A 19010-nucleotide genomic window follows, 5' to 3' on the forward strand; every position below is an offset into this window, starting at 1 on the left:
TCACTACATGACCTTGTGAAAAGCCCCACTCCAACCTCCTTGTAGCCCCTCTTTAGGTACTGGGAGGCTTCTGTAAGGTCCCTCCAGAAAATTTTTTTCTTCTTCAGGCTGAGTAACCCAAATTCTCTCAGCCTTTTATCACAGGAGAGGTGTTCAATCCCTCGAATCACCTTTGTGACTCTTCTCTGGACTCACCCCCACAGTTCCATGTCCTCCCTGTGCTGGGACCCCAGGGCTGGATGCAGGGTTCCAGGTGGGCTCTCACCAGAGCAGAGCAGAGGGCAGAATCCCCTCCCTCCCCTGCTGCCCACGCTGCTTTGGATGCAGCCCAGGACACGTTTGGCTCTCTGGTCTGGGAGTGCCCATGGCTGGGTCACGTCCAGCCTCTCACCCACCAGCACCCCCAAGTCCTTCTCACAGGGCTGCTCTCCATCTGTTCATCCCCAGCCTGACCTGACACCATAATACAAGTACAGGTGCAGGACCATGCACTTAGCTTTGTTGAAACTCATGACATTTGCATGGTAAAGACTAAACTTTATATGTGAAATACTTTTGGTAGTATATAACTTCTTCCACTCGAAGAAGTTATTTATGTCTCCTAAGTCTGTATCCCAATTTCAAATATTTGACAGGTACCTTCAGCAGCTAACAGGATACTGGAGAGGTCATCAGACTGTAGTATCTGCTCTAAAGAAGTTGCTTCAGCCTAATTGCATTTCATAAAGAAATATTCAACACAAATTGGCCATTTTGTTGTAATCCCACTGCTGAGTTGTTGAGTGTGAGCCACCAATATTCTCTCTTATCTGATCAAATTTTGCTCATTTTTTAACATGTTTTCACTCTTCAATGTCAGAATGTGAGAGGTTGTCTTTGGAACATATGTGGAGACAACAGCTGTAATTGGTAGTATAATCAGTTAACTTGCATATGCCTGTCCTAAAGTAATTCATTTTTGCCTACTGCCATGCTACAGACTGAGTCACTGAAAGTTTAAAATAAAGTCTGTGTAGCACAATGACAAACAAAAAGCTTCCAGTGAGATTTCAACATACTGTGTTATTGTATGAACATGTTGATATTATTCGGAATAAAAACATCAACATCTTTTATAAGGCAGTGATTAATATGGAATTTATGTGTAGGAACCCACATGAGTGCCCAGAAATTAGAGTTTGAATTACTCAAACTTTTCTCACTTGGTAATTTGTCTTTGCTGGAACACAGTAGCCCTGTATATAAGAGGTGAAACGTGCAAAGGAGGAGCAGTGGGCAACTTATGTTCATTGATGTCAGAGCTGCATATATGACTGATACACTTATAAGTTAGCAACCACTAAAATGAAATCCTTTGTTGTTAGGAAGGAACATCTATTAGTTGCTTTGCCTAGCTTCACAAGGTAAAATCAAAATCAGGTGATGCTTTGATCTCAGTACTTGGAATCAGAGAATCATGGCAGTTTTGGTGGGTGGTCTGTATTTTTGTATGGATTTCTTTATTTGCAGTCTCCTTCCTCTCTCTCCCTCTTACTCAGACTTGTTTAAACAAGAAGTTCTTGCTGTCTTTGATGGCTTCCTAGCAAGACTTAAAAAGCAATAAAATACTGCTGCATTTACTTTTCACAGATACTACCACCTTCTCATCTAGATAATGAATTTTTAACAGAGGGGCTTGAAAAAGAAGGATTGTTCTTGACCTTGTTTTGCTCTTCATTCACTTTTCTTAAGACATTACAAGGTAATTGTCAATCTTTGTATAATTTTGAGGCCCAGTATTGGTAAAATAACCTGGCTGCTGAGGGAGAATAAATTATTTCCTGCACCTGTAAGATAAACTAGTTAGAAACTCATGTTTTGCACATCAGTGCCTTCTTCTGTCTTAGCTTCTGTCATATTCTGCCAGATAAAGCAGTTCATTGATACCTCTGAGTTGGTTATTTACTTTATGGAACTTGAACACTGCAAGTCTGATGGTGTTTTAAGAGTCTGCTAAGGTTAGCTCTTTCCATAACTTAAAAAGTGGAATTTAGTTCTTTTGAAAGTGAGATCTTTGAAGTTAATTACATGCACAAGTAGGGACTGTTTTAGTTCTTTCCCTGTTCTATTTTTTTTCATTTGTTAATCTTATTAGCCCCTTATTTAAGCAGTTTTAGGGCTTTGAGATCACTGAATATGACCTAAATACTCAGTTGTAGGAATCATCTCTAAGAGTGCTCAAGACTCTAAAGGAGTAGCTCCTGAATTTTCAGATATGTTTTGTTTCTTTAAATGGTGGTGAAGGAAGAGGTTATTGGAGAAATCCACTGAAAGTTTTGAAGCTTGCAATAGGAATGTCTTAAACACAGCCCTTTGTTTTGAGTATAAGTGAAGGAAGTCATGGTGGAGTCTAACTACCTCTGGGCTGTATTATTTCCTAAAACAGACTGTTCAGAGACTGTCACACAGTAAAGATGTGCCCAGGAAAGATAAGGTAAAAAAATTATCAACCTCTTCTTTCTTACATCAGAAACTACCTTCCCCAACAGCAGAGGAGTGGTGTGGATCCACTAATGAGCAGAGGTGGAACTTTTCCCAGGGAGTGTTAGAAATAACTTTTTCCCTCACCACAAGAATGACAAGTTTTTTTCCTAAATGCAGAAGTCCATTACCAGGTGGCAGTGGTGGGTTTCTGGAGGGAAAGAATGTATGCTTTTAGGCTCATTCCATTATCTTACTCTGCTGAAGTGGTTCATCCCCCACCTTTCCCTGCCCCTGACATGAGAATTTCACAAGCAGAATTAAAGCCTAAGGGAAAAGGGGGCAGGGGATGAGGATCTGAGCCTGTACCATATCAGGAGGGAGTTGCAGATAGAGAGCAGTAGGGTGGAAGTTTTCCTGACAGACCTCCTCATCTGTTCATCACCTCTGGCTATACAGCACACCCGGTCTCCTTGGGTGGGCTGCCAGGAATGGCACATAGCAGCACATACTTCAGCGGGGCCCCAGCACATACCTACCAGCCTGGCTCCCTGCTCCCTTGCTGCCTCCAGCACAGACTGCCATTCTTCTGTCTCCGTTAACAGTTGCAGCAGCAATAATATTTTTAAGCTGTGCATTATGAAAAGATGCAAAAACCATAGCATGTTTCTCAGGAAGTGACCAACATAATTTTTTTCTGATTAATGGAATTTTTTTACTGCTCTCTGATCTCATTTCACTGAATGCCTTCATTTTACACCCTTGAGTAGGTCCCATTTTATTCCTCCTAGGCTAATCTTACTTTCACTAATTTCCCAAGGAAAAGGTCTGAGGCCTTTTTCTCTCCCATTTGACCACTGGTCTCCAAAGGTGCGAGAGAAAATGCCCTGTTCTCAGAAATCATAAGCATGCTTTCAGCCTGGGTGCTGTCTGTGCTTGGGAAGCTCAGCTGCCACAGTTCCTTGTTGCCTTTACAGATTGTGGCTGTTGTCAGGACCTCAATGCTTGTACTTTCCTATTCTGCAGCACTGTGTGTACAAATGACATTGGGAGGGCAGCAGTGGCAGATGCATCAGAGCAGGGACTGAATCACTCCTCAGTAATTCATCCTTTCCTCTCCTTATCAAGTCAGAGGGTGGGGTTTCTTTGATGGGACAATGTATTAGAATTCATACAAGAACTTATTTAGTTGTGAAAGCTGAGAACAACTAATCCTTGTAACACTGAGTTAAGGTGGGTGAGATAGAGCATGCAATATATAGTTAGTGCAACATTAAGCTCTAGGAATCTATTAAAATTAGAACAGAGATTGTTTTGAAATATCTTACTTGCAGGGTAGTTAGTACATCAGCACTAGGATGGCACAGTGGAAAATCTAGTTGTTCTAAAAAGAGATGTAAGTAAGCAGATTTACTGTGTGTTGTTGGATTAGTTTTGATGCTTCCTAAAAAAATCAAATGTCAATATACCTATCCTTAATGGCATCTCGACCACACAGTTAAGTATTACTTTTCAGATTCAATAATATTGGTGATTCAAGGATGTTGGGGTCTAGAAAGGGAACTGATATGGCGTGAAGTATTTGCAGTTTATAAAGCAGAAACAGAGGACTTCTGTTAGTTTTTCAGCCATATTGAGAGGAATAAGAATTATTGACTCAGACCTCAGCTATTTTTTCCAAATCTCAGTAAATCCTAGCTGATCCTTGATACAAGATCTTGGTTAGGCACAACTAATTATTCATGTTATATGGGTGATTCAACCTCTTTTTGGTTTAGCACCAGCAAAGAAAGCAATTGTAAGAATGAGGTCCAACAAACACCTTTCTTTCAACAGCAGCCATTTGTTTTTCTGACAGATTGAATTAATTCTAGAACAGATCAAAAGCAAATCACTTAATTTTAAAGTCTTGGCTATGACCTTGCATACCTTTCTGTGTGAATATTTATAAATCATTAAATAATCATTGGATCTTTTCTCGCAAAGATGACTAAATACTAATTTGGCTTCAAGTGCCAGGTAAATTCTGTTTTAGTAGACTTGTCTGCAGACAACCAGCAGTACTAAAATCTTACTTCAAGCAGGTTGGAGATCAGGAAAAAGAAACAGCAATAAAAACAGCTTTTGTATGCACTATATTTATGATTGAAATTACCAGAAAATATTTGCATAACTAGTTGATTCTGTCATTTAAGAACAGTAAAAACAATATCTAAGCTTTTTATTATATTCTGATTATTTCAAAACTGTAAAAATCATTCAGGGTGTTATTACTTTGATTTTTGCAGATAAATTTAAGCAATTTATAGAATTTAATTGAAAAGCAACTCAAGAATTTTTAAAACACGGATTTTGGATATCACATTGTTTGTACTGCCAGTTTCAAGGTCTGATCTCTCAAGATCAAAAGAAACCATATATTTCTTTTGGGAAAAAGGACATCACATTTATATCGGGTCATTTTTGTAGCCCAACTTTTGCTGCTCTTTAAGAATGTATTAACCCAAGTAGTCATTATCTTAGAAGTCACAGGTGGAGGGACTTGACAGTTTATATATAGATAGCTGGTTTATCTATATATATGAAACTGGGATAGTATTGAGATTGCTGCTTACCAAATGGGTAAAACATAAGGCTTTCAAAGGGTTTTTTCTTTTCATTGGTTGTTGGCTAAAAATTTTTTTCCCCAGTGTTTCTCCTACTCTTAAAACTCTCTTCCAGTTCCCAGTGCCCAGCTTTCCCTTTGTGATGGGTAGGGCTCCTAACAATTCTGCATTACAAATAAATGCTATCAATAATAATGATAGATGCTGCACCACATATGTTTATGGAAATTCTCTGGGAATCTCTGTGTGGGAAAGGGTTTGGAGTATGGTTTGAAAGGAGGTGGGCGGGGAGGTTGTTTTTTTTCATTATGTGATACTTGCTTTACAAATTAAATCAAGTATTTTTGTTCCAATTTAAGACTCATTTTGGTAGACTGGCTCATAAATCAATCTCTGTTAAACACAGACATATTAATACATATATTTGCTGTGTGGTGTTGATTTAATTTTGATTCTACTTAAAAAATATTCCCTGATAAACTCAAAATATTGCTCTTTCTTGGCTAAACACTTAAGTAAGACTATCAAGTGCACAGTATTTCACTAACGTGATAGTTTTTTAAAATTTACTGAGATCTAATTCTCTGATTTAATAACATGCTTTAATATTATTGTGATACTTAAATTGCTTCAGATCCCATAAATGTAAGACCTTCAGTTCTAGTTTCAGTTTATCTTCCATTTTATTTTGCTTTGAGACTCTAAATATGTCAGAATTTTATGTAAAAATATGATTACTGAGTCAACAGGCTGTTTTTCCTCTTTAAAAATAATCACAACATATCCAGGCACAGATGTGTTATAATAATATGAGGTTGAGTATTAAATTAATTAATCACAATAGTCCTACCATAATGAAATGGGAAAATATAATCTCTCAGTTTGCTCAGGCAAAAGCATCAGATGGAGTGCAATGGTAAATGGGAATGAGAATTAAAAGGGATTTTTATGTGTTGTAAAGCTGATGCCCTAAATGAAGTTTAGCAGCATTACTTATCCTGTGATTGTCCCTAGGCAGCAGTTGTGGTGGTGTTCAATTTTGCTATGGTTCTGCTGATTTTTCCTGCTATCCTGAGCATGGACCTTTACCGTCGGGAGGACAGGAGACTGGACATATTTTGCTGTTTTACAAGGTGAGAGTTAGCAGTATCTTTGTCCTCTCTGTGGTCACCAATCAGTGCATCCATTCCTTGTCAAGAGTGGGAGTTCTTCACTAAAGTGGGGTCAGCATGTTATTGTTACCATTTCATTGCTAGTGACTGGCTTACATTTGCTACCTTGTTTTTTACCTGCCTGAAGGGAAAAGCTGAAATACATCTGTCTCCCTCTCTTCCCCCATATACCCTTTCCCCCACACTTTTCCCTTCATTTCTACATATGTTCATTTTGACTGTTGGAGAACAACTTTCTGAAAGCAGATGAAAGACCCTCTATTTAGGAATATCTTGAAGTATTTTTAGAAGGTTTTAACTTACTGCAAGGTGTCCAATGCCAGTACTGGCTAATCTTGGAAAGGTGTACATAACTGGGGATACTGAGAAGCCTGACTTACAGTAAATCATGATATGTTAAGTTTTATGCATTTATGCCTTTAAACTTAAATAAATAAACTGTGAAATTCCCCTTAGGTGAGTTTTTCATAGCACTATAAGGAATAATCACTACCATTACAGGATAATGCTTGATAAAGTGTCCTTTGTGGCTGCAGTAGTAATACAGAATGGTAATACTGCCATTCTAAAGCATGTACAAACATACTCTCACCTGATACACAGCCAACTCTGAGCCTATAATGGGGGTTAGGAGTCTGCTGTCGTCAGTGGAGCCACTGCTTGGAAACCAAACATCTTTTCTACCTTAGTTTTTGCTTTGGACTGCAGTGAAGAGGATGAGCTACACTTCTACACATGTACTCATACTGCCATAACCAAGATGTGGAGAATCTTCATTGTGACATTTTAGCCTTTTACATGCTTCCAGGAGCCAATAGTTTAATATTTAATGTCAAAGGAAGAAAACATTTTACTAAATTTGTGTCTGAGGGAATGCTTAAAACAGGGAGTGGATCCCAAGCTATTTCTTACTCAGTCATAGTTCCAGAGAACAGCTCAATGTATTAGGGTATTGGAGCCCTGATTCTCAAGAATTCAGGACACTCCATTCATTCCCTCATCTAAATGTGGGAATAAATGTGGATCAGAATTCAGCACCAAATGTGGATCAGAATTCAGCCCCTTTTCATGTGAAGAAATGCAGTTAGTGAGAGCTTGCTTTGATTAGGTAAGCAACATTCTGAATTCCTCTCGTTTTTGTAGGATTTGTGCACTTGATGAAAAATATCTGATACTGTTTAGTATCATCCATTTGTCATTTCTCATGTACAGGAATAGGCTTGTCTCTGATAATTATATTTTTTAATATAAACTAGGTAACTGCTAGAGTTTTGCATAGACTAAAATAAAGGGAATACTTCAGTTCTGTGGTTTTGTCTCTTCATAAGGCCCATCCTTCCTAGAAATTAATCTTTTCATTAATACTTTAACGTTTTCCTGATTTATAAAATATTCAGTTAGTATATGGCAAATCATTTCAACCTGCCTCCCAAAAGTCTGAGATCTTATCCAGAAGGCTCAAATATCATTTAACAGTTACTTCATTTCTTCTAAACACAAGAACTAGCTATGTCATGCATTTCCCTCTTCATCTAAGTATCTTAATTCTCAGTGTGGATACAGAGATGCAGACTCACACACTTACTGTGCATTCAGACTGTACAACTACCTGATGAGCATGTGTAATTAATGGAGTGATGTGTGTACATGTCAATGTCTTCAGACAGATGCTGTTTCCTTCTTCCTGAAGGACAAGAAATTAGCACATATTCTCAGGAGCTTACACTATGAAACATACCTGAGAGATGTTTCCTAAATGCACAGAATGCAATTAATATCTAAGTGGTACACGTAATTAGTGTAAACTGTCCGGTAGAAGTAGAAAAAAATCTCAGATTAAAGCATGTTATCCTATCTAGCCCGATTAAAATAAGGATCTGTCTCAATGCGATCAGATGGCTTTTTCTTCTCTTACAGCCCGTGTGTCACTAGAGTGATTCAGGTTGAGCCTCAAGCGTATGCAGAAAATGACAATACCTGCTACAGTCCTCCACCCCCGTACAGCAGCCACAGTTTTGCACATGAAACCCAGATTACAATGCAGTCCACAGTGCAGCTGCGCACAGAATATGATCCTCACACGCAGGTGTACTACACCACAGCAGAGCCCCGCTCAGAAATATCTGTGCAGCCAGTGACAGTGACACAAGATAACCTGAGCTGCCAGAGCCCAGAAAGCACAAGCTCGACGAGGGATTTGCTTTCCCAATTCTCAGACTCCAGTATACATTGCCTTGAGCAACCCTGTACAAAGTGGACACTCTCATCTTTTGCAGAAAAGCATTATGCTCCATTCCTCCTAAAACCAAAAGCTAAGGTAATCGGGGGAACTATTTACCTGGTTTTCAAAATTAGATTTCTGCCTTGCCCAGTTTTAAAAAAATATCCTAGCAATGGTTTTAAATATAAGGAATAAATACAGCTCTTGTGAAATAACAGTTTTTAATAATTTACAGCTGGTTTCTTATTTTATAAGTTTTATCTTGCAAGTGCTATGGACACATACTTAAAATATATGTTACGAGTGAAGGTGCTGGTGACTTTGAGTAACATAAGCTTATGAACAGTGAAATTAATGTCACTTTTAAACTTTACTACAATAGAAATTTCTCATCCATGATGCAGAGGCCCTTCAAGGAAGAACAAATGACTTTAATCTTGTAGTATGTATATGCATGAAAAAAACACCAGAAAAATAAAAGCTTGAAAGTACTGATGGATGTTAATTTTGAATTTGGCTTTGTAATATGACATTATGAATTATTAGCTCCTTTAGAAGCCTAAAACCAAATACATCTCTGTTCTCTGTTGCAGATTATGGTTATATTTCTTTTTCTGGGTTTACTTGGGCTCAGCCTTTATGGAACTACCCGGGTAAGAGATGGACTAGATCTCACAGACATTGTACCACGGGAAACACGGGAATATGACTTTATTGCTGCACAGTTCAAGTACTTTTCATTCTACAACATGTATATTGTGACACAGAAAGCAGACTATCCAAATGTCCAGCAGTTACTTTATGAACTTCACAGAAGTTTCAGCAACGTGGCATATGTTTTGTTGGAAGAGGATAGGCAGCTCCCCAAAATGTGGTTGCACTACTTTCGAGACTGGCTGCAAGGTAAGAGAGTGTTACAGAAACTTTTCCTAGTTTGTTTTGCTCAGAAAGAGCAGTTGTTCATAGTGGTATTGCTGTAATTCAGTTACACAGTTAAAGGCTCTGAGCAAGTAGGGAGAATGCCTAGGTGCTGCTTTGAACCCATGTGTGGGCACACTCTTTGTCACTTATTTTCTTTGTGTTTAAGTTTACTCCCTAGTAAGACAGTAATGAAGCTTTAAGGGATTATATCCATGCCAGTCATGTCTAAGCAGTTGATGAGGCATTATGCATTATGGCCAAATATGGCCCTGTGTCTTGGGTAAATAAATATTTGGTGAGTGTTTTCAGATCAGTGAATGAAAAATCTCTATCCAGTGATGTATTCTGACAGAGACTTAACTTTCAGCTCTTGAGTGATCTTGTTGGCTTCAACTGGGACTGCTGGCATGAAGAAAACTCAGTGTGGCTTATGTGTTTTATTGGGCTAGGAACTTTCTGCATAGTCCAGGTTTCTAATCAACTACACTCACCCTTTCTGTGGTGCTGCTTTTCTGTGCTGAAGTGTAACAGGGTGGGGAAAAACAAGAGAAGGCATGGCCTTTCAGGTACTATGATGATAATTATATTGAAACCAAGTAATTGAATATTGAAGATACTTTAACAGCCAACACACCCTGCCCAGGATTGCTTTGGTCCTATCTATATCTTTTTATTGGGAGAATTTCTAGGAAGCGTTTGCAAAAAAAAAGAAAAATTGTGCTGACCTGGTGAGACTGTAAATTTCTGTAAATTTTAAACTTAATTGTGTACAGATGACCACTGCAGCCTGTGATTCTTAGAGAACATATAAGTAACTGTCAGTATCTGATGTATTTTATTCCTTCTGAAAATATGTTGAACAATATTAGGAAAGCAGACGCACGTTAGTGACAAATCTACACAAAATGAGGTTTCCCATGTATTAACGCATTCCTAAATAATGCAAAGCAGTATTTCAGCTATTAGCTTTGGGGGTTTTTAATGGTTTTTAAATACATTGGATCCATTCATTGCAGTCTACTTACTGGAAGCTTTATTTAAAATATTTTGCTCACATAAGCATATTGAGCTGTAAAGGATGGCATTACTGGCGGGAAGAAAATTCAACGTAGCTAGATGTTTGCTGGATTGGAACCTTACTATACTTGCTAGAATTCTAAGCAGTCCTTCTACATGCTTTTCCAAATTCTCTTAAACCTCTGCTGTTTACTTTGTTTCTTTTGTGGTTATTTTTACTGCTGTTCCAAAACAGTAGGAAAAAGTGTATCTGGTGTCCTGATTTTCTCTTTTTCCCCCTCCCCCATGAGGGAGATAGAAATCTGAGATTGTGTTCAGGAAGCTTTATTAGTGCTCAACCTCAGCACAGTCTGCCAACGATAAAGTCAGGAGGAGGTGCCCTTGGATCTGCTCTCTTGCAGGCTGCTCAAAGTGAAATGCTGGAGGCTGGCCCACTTGGTGCTACTCCCAGGAGTACTCCCGTTCCCAGTGCCCCTCTGTCAGGCGCACCACATACTTTCCCAAACCTCTTTCACTTTGGGTGCCTCCCTGTCCTCTTTGCAATCCTTTGTGTCCCTCTTGCACTAAAGATTGTTTGTGTGGCCAAGGGCCTGCATGTCCCCTCACACTTTATGTCTGTGCTTATGTGTGTTCTTTGCAGACATGCTCTTCTCATAGCGGTGTTCCTACTCTGTACTTAGCTCAGCACATAGTTACTTTTCCCCTCCAGTCCACATTAGCCAGCCTATCCTTATTTGTCCTCTGCTTTTCTTCCACTAGAGGAGCTGTGTGTATTCCTGGTACCCGGGGCATACTGACAGGCTGCATGGAGCTAAAATGTTACAGTAGAGTAGTCAGGGTGACTCCAGGGAGCTGTAGTGACTTGCTGTGGTCCATGTGACATGCCAGTCTTTTGATGACACACAGCTTTAGAATTAATCGCTATGATTATTCATTGGCGTTTAGGTCTGTATCCTTACCTCTCCTCCCTACCTTTTCTGAGGAGGTCACAATTAATGCAACCCTGCTGCTTTGTAAAGTTGCAGGCACAGAGTGTGATACTTCATTCACAGGGTTGTAAAGGAGGATGTTGAGATGTATCAATAGAAAGAGATTATATTTTCAAGTGGTACAGGGAATTGATGTTACGGGGGGAGCTAGACTGTTGTAGCTGCCATGTTTGTCATAGTTGGGGAATTATTGAAAGGTGCAGACTAATAGTCAGAATAACACCTGATTGTTACCAGCTGTGGCTGATGCCAAAAGAGTCAAGGGAAGGGAAGATGATGAGAGAATTTACAAACAAGGTATAGGTTTAGGCTGGATTCTGTGAAGTAGAGCAGTTCTAGTGGCATAGTTTTATGTTTTGGAAGGGCTGGATAATTGAAGCAGGAACAGCTTTGACCTGCATGGCTAATTCCTGCTGACTTGACTGTGAATCCAGTGCCAGAGGTTAATGGCTCAAGATGGCCTTCTGACACACACACATTTGTCCAGCAGAATGAAGGATGCAACAACATGTGAACAACCATTTTTTACCAAAAAGGCACCCTTAGTTTAGCTGTGCATTCTTCCTCATCTAATAGCAGTGGACTGTGCCTTCTGCCTCATGCACTTCTCTTTTCAGAGATCCCTCTTATTTTGCTTTCTAGTATTGTTTATGTTACCGTATTTTCTGTTACTGAAAATGCAATAGAAGAAAAGTTCACACTAATCATTCATTTAAGCTGTAAACGTTAATATTGCTTTTGTTAGTGACCAAATGTAAATGAGGTAGCTTGGATTCCCTGATGGCTTCTAATTAGGCTTGTTTTTGCAAAGGGAAATCTTATCTGGTGTTTCAAGGTGGCAGCTGCCCACATGAGCCAGTAGGAACTCCTTCCTCACCCCCACTCTCACATAATTTTCTATATTGTCACTTTCTTCTGAAGCACTAAGCAAAAGTGACTGCTTATGTGAAAAAATCCCTCATATAAAGTTTCAAAAATTCCTTTAATTTCTATAACTTTTCTGCAGAAAGATGTGAGCAAGATTTCATCTTTCTGCCCAGAAACATATAGTTTATCCCATTTATGATAGATTAAATATCTACTAAAATAATTGCTTTGAACATGTTTGCTTTGAAAGCAGCAAAAGTCTACTACAAATTTCAAAGTGTAATGGCAAATTTTACTTCTTGCAAGTTTGAAATTCTTCAGAAATTAAGTACAATTGCCAATGGTTTCTTAATATTCTTTCTGTAGACTTTTAGTTTCAGCAAGGTGAGTTATAAAATGATCTGAAACATAGTGTTTAAGCTAGCTGAAGAGTAAAAGTGTAAAAGGGAGCAGGGTTTGAAGGATGACCAAACTTGTGAGAACAGGGGAGCAGGGGGATGTGGTGGAGACGTAAGAGAGTTTTCACCCACTGCAGTAATGTTTCCAAGTACATGCCCTTTTTTGCAACTGCAAACTGGTATATGTCACATGCCAAAGGATTTATTTATTATTGTGTCTGTGGAACCCCCTGACAGGGGTGGGATGTTTCTGTGAAAGCTCTGCCCTGAGATGCTGTTCACCATAGCAGTTTGTGTGCTCCTTTTGTGGGAGACACTTCTAATGGAAGTTACACTGTTCTTGGGTCATCTCCTTCTTTTCTATGTGCTTTTTTGACTGCATCCTCTTCACTTTCCAAAGTCATTGTGTTTCTTGTCACTGATATGATAGCCCAAATACTCTCACCTGGCCACTTTTTGAGAAACTGATATGGAGCTGGACATGGGACAGAAGGGATGGATTGGTATTTTTGCATACTCTTACCAATGCTTCCCCTCTCTGCAGTGCCAGCAAACAGTGCTTTTTTGAAAGGGAACCTCAAAGTCCTTTGATGATGTCAGAAAACCTGATGGCAAATTGTCATGCTCCTGGAATAGTGCTAGAGGACTGCATGCAGAGATCTGGCAGGCTTCTTTCATCATTTGGTTCTCAGCCTGTTGGCTTCACATGATTTGACATGGTTTAGTGAGACAGCATGGGAGGCAGTTTTCTAAGGAAGAGAGGATGAGTTTGTCAATGGGAATGGGTACTGTGCCCTGGAGACAGAGTCAGCTGGGTGCATTTTCTCTTCCAGTGCTCTTATCTCAGTACAGCTGTAGCTAACCTATCCAGCCTGCAGCGATGGTTTTCAATACAGCTCCTCAGCCCAGCTGTGAGGTGGGTCGATGATTTCCTCCACCGCCACTCCCCCGGCCTTTTTCTTCCCTTCCCTGGACATGCAGTTTGTCATCTGCTTGCACAGAGCTTCCTTGTACTGGGATGTGGCTTCCTGTACTAAATCTGATCCAAATTTCTGCTGTGAGGTATTCCCTCCCCCTTGAAGGGTGGCAAGGAGGAAAATAACAGTTGAGAGTGAATAGGTGTTGGCTGTGATCTTTACATGTGCTGGCAGCAGATCCCATGACTTGTATTAGCTGCACAAGTTGAACAGATGGAACAAATTGACAAAATCGTGTTCACTCATGCTGTGCTTGAGGAGCAGCTGAGTTGCTGTTTGAAGTTGAAAGTCTGAGTGTGTTTTTCTCCCTGCTTGTAGTGGAATTTCTGGTTATAGCGTAGAAGCTATTGCCCCAGTGCTCTGCAGTAGCTCAAAACAGTAATGAGAGCAGTGTGTGTCCTCCTCTGTGGTTCCGTGCACTCAGCCACGGTTTTGGTGAGGCAGAGGCGAGTAGGAGAAGGTTTCCCTTCTAGGTAACAGACTTATGCCTCCTCTGGTTGTAAGATGATGGAGCTGGATGAGGGCTGAGCTCGGCCCTTCTCTGCTCTAGACAAGATTAACGTTTTCCCATACACTTCTCCAAGTGGAAGGCTTGGAGAAGATATTCAATTTCCCTTGAGGGGAAGCCATTTTTGCCAATTCACAAGGCATTTTCAGCTCGCTAGCTTAACTTTGCTGGTCTGCACAACCTGGAGACTCTTGGGGCTTCTCCCTTGCTTCCCCTGCCTTTCTTTGGGCAAAATATTGGACATGCAACTGACACTTCCCACACACTAACAGTGTGGAGCCCCAAATTTAGGAGGCACCAGGTCAATAATTTTCATCCTGATTCAGTTATGAAAAAGTATCATTATTCTTTCTCCTTTTGAAACTTGTTTATAATAGTGATTATTCACCTACTTATTCTGTCTTCCCCTTGTCTCTCTTAACTCCTCAGGACTTCAGGATGCATTTGACAGTGACTGGGAAACCGGGAAGATCACTTACAACAGCTATAAAAATGGTTCTGACGATGCTGTTTTGGCTTACAAACTCTTGGTACAAACAGGCAACCATGCAAAGCCCATTGACATCAGCCAGGTAGTGTATCAGAGTTCATGCTGGTTTACACAACAATACACAAGTCTTCAGGAGTGGGGGGAGGTGCAAAGTCTACAGAGGCTGTAGTATTTTTTTTTCAATCCCAAGGAGCTGAATGTCTGAATTGTGCCTTTCTTTTATGGCCTTGCTGATGTTGCTGAAGCCACTCCTCAGATGCAGTATGGCCTATGTTGTAAAGTGTTCAAATCCACATGGCAAATACTAGTCCTAGATTGTTACTGGTGTGCATTTTGTGCCCCTGTGCCAGACATGCTCAGTTTCCATGGAAATTGTGAAAATACCTCTCTGCATCCATAGGTGTATGGAGTTTAGTCCTATGTTAGACACTTGCAATTATTTGTTTTGTTCCTACTGATTTGTTCAAAGAAGAACATTTTTAAAAATGTATTGATGAATTATAGAGGAAGGAGACTGAAATGATTACATGCAGTATCATATTCTTGTACCAGCATCACTAAATACATCTAAAGTGCTGTAGAACTACCAATGGCAGTTGTTAAAGCTGACTAAATAAAATATACCTGAGGTTACCACAGCATATGACTGCATTTGCTGTAGCCATTTGTCAGTGGAAATACATTAGGAATGACTCCTTATACTAAAATTAGATTTCAAATGCTGAAGAAGAAATTCTTCAATAACATACCCTCTCTTCTCTGAGAGTCATCATCAACTCACTGCTTTCAGGCAGAAAAAAAGTGTTTTTAATGAGCTTCTTGGCAGTTCTGCTTACTGTCTTTCTTTTTTCTTCCTGGCATTAAAGGTGACAGATTTACAGAGTACATTGTTCAAAGTTACTGTAGTGTGTGAAACACACTGCTGTATAGCAACATGCAACATGCTGTCAGGTCTGAATGAAGCTTCAGCAATGAATTAGGCAAAGAAAGGGAGTAGAAGAGAAAACCTTCAGTGAGATTTTGTTTAGCAGAGTGTACCAGGTACGCAGTGGAACAAATGCAATTGGACTGCAGCTGCTGATATAATTTCCTGTGCCTGGGAGGGAGAAAAGTGTGGTGCACCCACAGGGGTTGAGCACTGTACTGTGCAGTTCCAGAGACAGCTTGAAGACATACAGTTGTTGCATATCCTGTGGACTAATTGAATCCAGATCCTTGGAATCCAACTTTTTTTTTTTTTTTAACTTCTGTCACTGTTGTTTTTCATTTCATTAAAAAGACCTGGAACTGGAGCTCAGCCAGAATTTTAAATAAACAAAACAAAAATCCCCAGTAATACTTTTCACCCATGGAGTCCTCTGCAAGAGCTCTAGCTGTGCAGGATTTGGCTAACAGAACCCTGGAAGTATACCACTGCTGTTTACTCCACAGATGCTTTGCCCACAGTGACCCAAATAACACGGGGCAGTCGTCTGCTTTTTTGACACTGGGCATTTTCTGAATACATAGGTCATAGGAGGCAAGTGTTAGCAAAATTTATACAGATGTTGTTTTATTTTTATAGCTCTCCTCCATTTACTGGGTGGCATTTCCTTCAGTGTTAACAACAGAGGTTAACTGCACACAGACATGTATAGGGACTCTTGCCAGGTTTTCTTTCCCTGTCTTTAAATATGTTTCTCCAACTTGGTTGTTTTTCATTCTTGGCTGCAGTTGTTCAGAATTTGGATTTAATTGGTTCAGTGTATTCTGGAACCATCTGTTGATTTACTGGTTATTGTAAATATTATATGAGCACTAATTTATAAATAACCACTGTCACTGCATTTTCTTAGATTTTGTTTTTGTTGTCCAACAATAGTTTACTGATAAGTCCCTTCAAGTGAAGATTCATCTTCTCTTACTTTTACCCTCCTATACATGTGTTGCATCTCCAGGCCATTTGTTGAAAGCATTATGGCAAGACTGCTGAAACCAAAACTTACTCTGAAAGGCTTCTAATTTTTTCCCCATTTTGCAGTTGACTAAACAGCGTCTGGTGGATGCGGATGGAATCATTAACCCAAATGCTTTCTACATCTACCTGACAGCCTGGGTTAGCAATGACCCTGTGGCCTACGCTGCCTCGCAGGCCAACATCCGCCCGCACCGCCCAGAGTGGGTCCATGACAAAGCAGACTACATGCCAGAAACACGGCTGAGGAGTAAGTAGTGTTTCATCTTAACTTCCTACAGTTTACATGAGTGCCCCCACTCCTTCCTTCTAGCACCAGGAACCCTTGATACTGCACAGGGCTCAGAAGCATTAGCAGGAGAAGACAATGTGTTACACTGTAGTTATAGGAGATCCAAGCACTGCTGAGACTCTGACACCATTGCAGGGTTTTATCATGTTGAATAATGGGTTATAGAACAGTTTAAAGCTCTAAAAGTTTATAGTAAGTGTTACCTGATAGTTCTGTCTGTGTGAGAAACCTGGGCATTTCATGAAATTCCTGCCTCAGTTATTCTGAAATTTCATTACTGAAATTCTATCATGGCTGTTCTCAATTCCTAATATCTAAGAAATTTTTACCGAGGTAACTTATACACTCAGCTAATGCACTGATATCATACAAGAGCTAGAGGGACTAGGGGAGAGGTCCCACTTCACACCATTCACTATTTTCTGGCACCAATACCAAAAGCTGGCTTTGATTCAGCTTTCAGTTGAGGATTGCTAGTTGGACACCAGTAGGGAAGGAGAGAGGGCATACAGGGGACAACTGGTGCACTTGGAAATGTTGTTGGATAACCATGCTTCAGTGTATCCAAACCCTAGAGCTTTGTGGCAGTCAGCCAAGTTTTGTCTTAATGAAAATTTATAGTTGAGATTATAATAGGGCAAATCATGTTAAGCAAGTCAACTGAATGAAGCTGCAGGGTTGGAACACACAGTAGCAGTAACCAAAATCTTGTTGAAAAAGCCTTTTCTTTTCTAGTCATAGAGTAGACCTTGCATTACACTCAAAAAGAAGTATGGAGAGTGTTGGTTTGTCAAATTATTAAGGGATAAAAAGTTATGGAAGTAACTCAGTAAGCCATTACTTCTATATTATGGGGAATTTTCTTCCACTAATTTCCATCTGAATGTGGATTTCTGCATTTGAATTTCCAAATATTCAATGGAAATCTTTAAAAACCAACCAATCTGCTCAAGCCTAATTTTTGTCTAGTTTTGTGTCAGTGGATCTCAGTTAATCTTAGGGAAATGATCTTTAATTTTGAAGAAACTGCATAAAAGAGGAGCATTTGGATAAAATTTTTAATTATGTGATTGTCCACTCTTATGTCGCAGTTAGGGATTTTTGACTAGGTATTCAGTAAAAACACTATAACACTGATTAGGATTAAATACATGGATTGAAAGATTACTGTTAACTTATATGTAACTGTTAGGGAACTTGGTGGAGGCTGTGTTCATCCCATTACACCGCATGATAAAATAGAGTAATCTCACGTACTGTTTCCGGTTTCTCTTTATTGGAGAGTTTTAAAACTATAATTAATTCCAAACAAGTAAATTCAAATTCACTACCTTTTATGCATTTTGCTGTGAAGAATAAAATATTTTGCTAACCTGTATATAATATTCTTCCCAAAAGTGCATTTTAACACTGCTGTCATTTTCCTAGTTCCAGCAGCCGAGCCCATAGAATATGCTCAGTTTCCTTTCTACCTCAATGGATTGCGTGAAACTTCTGACTTTGTGGAGGCTATTGAGAAAGTGAGAGCTATCTGTAACAACTACACCAGCTTGGGGATCTCCAGCTACCCTAATGGTTACCCATTTCTCTTCTGGGAGCAGTACATTGGACTTCGTCACTGGCTCCTCTTATCCATTAGTGTGGTTTTGGCTTGCACGTTTCTGGTGTGTGCCCTCTTCCTCCTAAACCCCTGGACAGCTGGGATCATTGTAAGTTTATTATAAGGGTCTTTGTTGAAGTCAAATTCCTTTCAGCATAGCTCTTGCTGTAGTCGGGAAGGTTTTGTTTATGTCTGGGCCTCTGGTGGAGTATGTATATTGCATCATTCATTATATATTTATTCAACTTGAGGGGGTAGGGTTCATGCTGAAGGTACAAACCTTAATAACCTTAATCTTTTGGCCACCTTTTTTGCAGTTTTAAAGGTTTCTTAGAAAGGTACATAAACTTTTACCCTTGCTCAAATGCACACTAATATAAGAAATAAAGACACAGAGGAAAATTAAGAGCTTTATTAAAACAATTCCTAATTCTGTATTCCTTCTCTTCTTTTGTCACACATGATTATTTTTTAAGGCAGTTGCTTATGACTAGCTTGTCTGTAAATTTTCCCAGCCATTTCTGAATGCAATATTTCT

The 19010-nt window shown here is 39.6% G+C and overlaps 1 protein-coding gene across 3 annotated transcripts in view; it reads left to right on the forward strand.

The window, feature by feature from the left end:
- Positions 1–19010, forward strand: part of PTCH1 (patched 1) — a 73347-nt gene that overhangs the window by 40156 nt on the left and 14181 nt on the right. For all 3 annotated transcript variants that reach the window (XR_010785292.1, XM_066569148.1, XM_066569149.1), the window contains exons 13-18: positions 6081–6199; positions 8156–8555; positions 9053–9362; positions 14566–14708; positions 16647–16830; positions 18301–18581. Coding sequence is in view for 2 of the 3 variants with exons in the window: in XM_066569148.1 (XP_066425245.1) it covers positions 6081–6199; positions 8156–8555; positions 9053–9362; positions 14566–14708; positions 16647–16830; positions 18301–18581 (1437 nt within the window). In the remaining variant the exon portion in view is untranslated. The remainder of the gene's footprint in view (positions 1–6080; positions 6200–8155; positions 8556–9052; positions 9363–14565; positions 14709–16646; positions 16831–18300; positions 18582–19010) is intronic.

Source organism: Molothrus aeneus, chromosome Z, assembly GCF_037042795.1.
Source record: "Molothrus aeneus isolate 106 chromosome Z, BPBGC_Maene_1.0, whole genome shotgun sequence".
Classification (NCBI taxonomy): Eukaryota; Metazoa; Chordata; class Aves; order Passeriformes; family Icteridae; genus Molothrus; species Molothrus aeneus.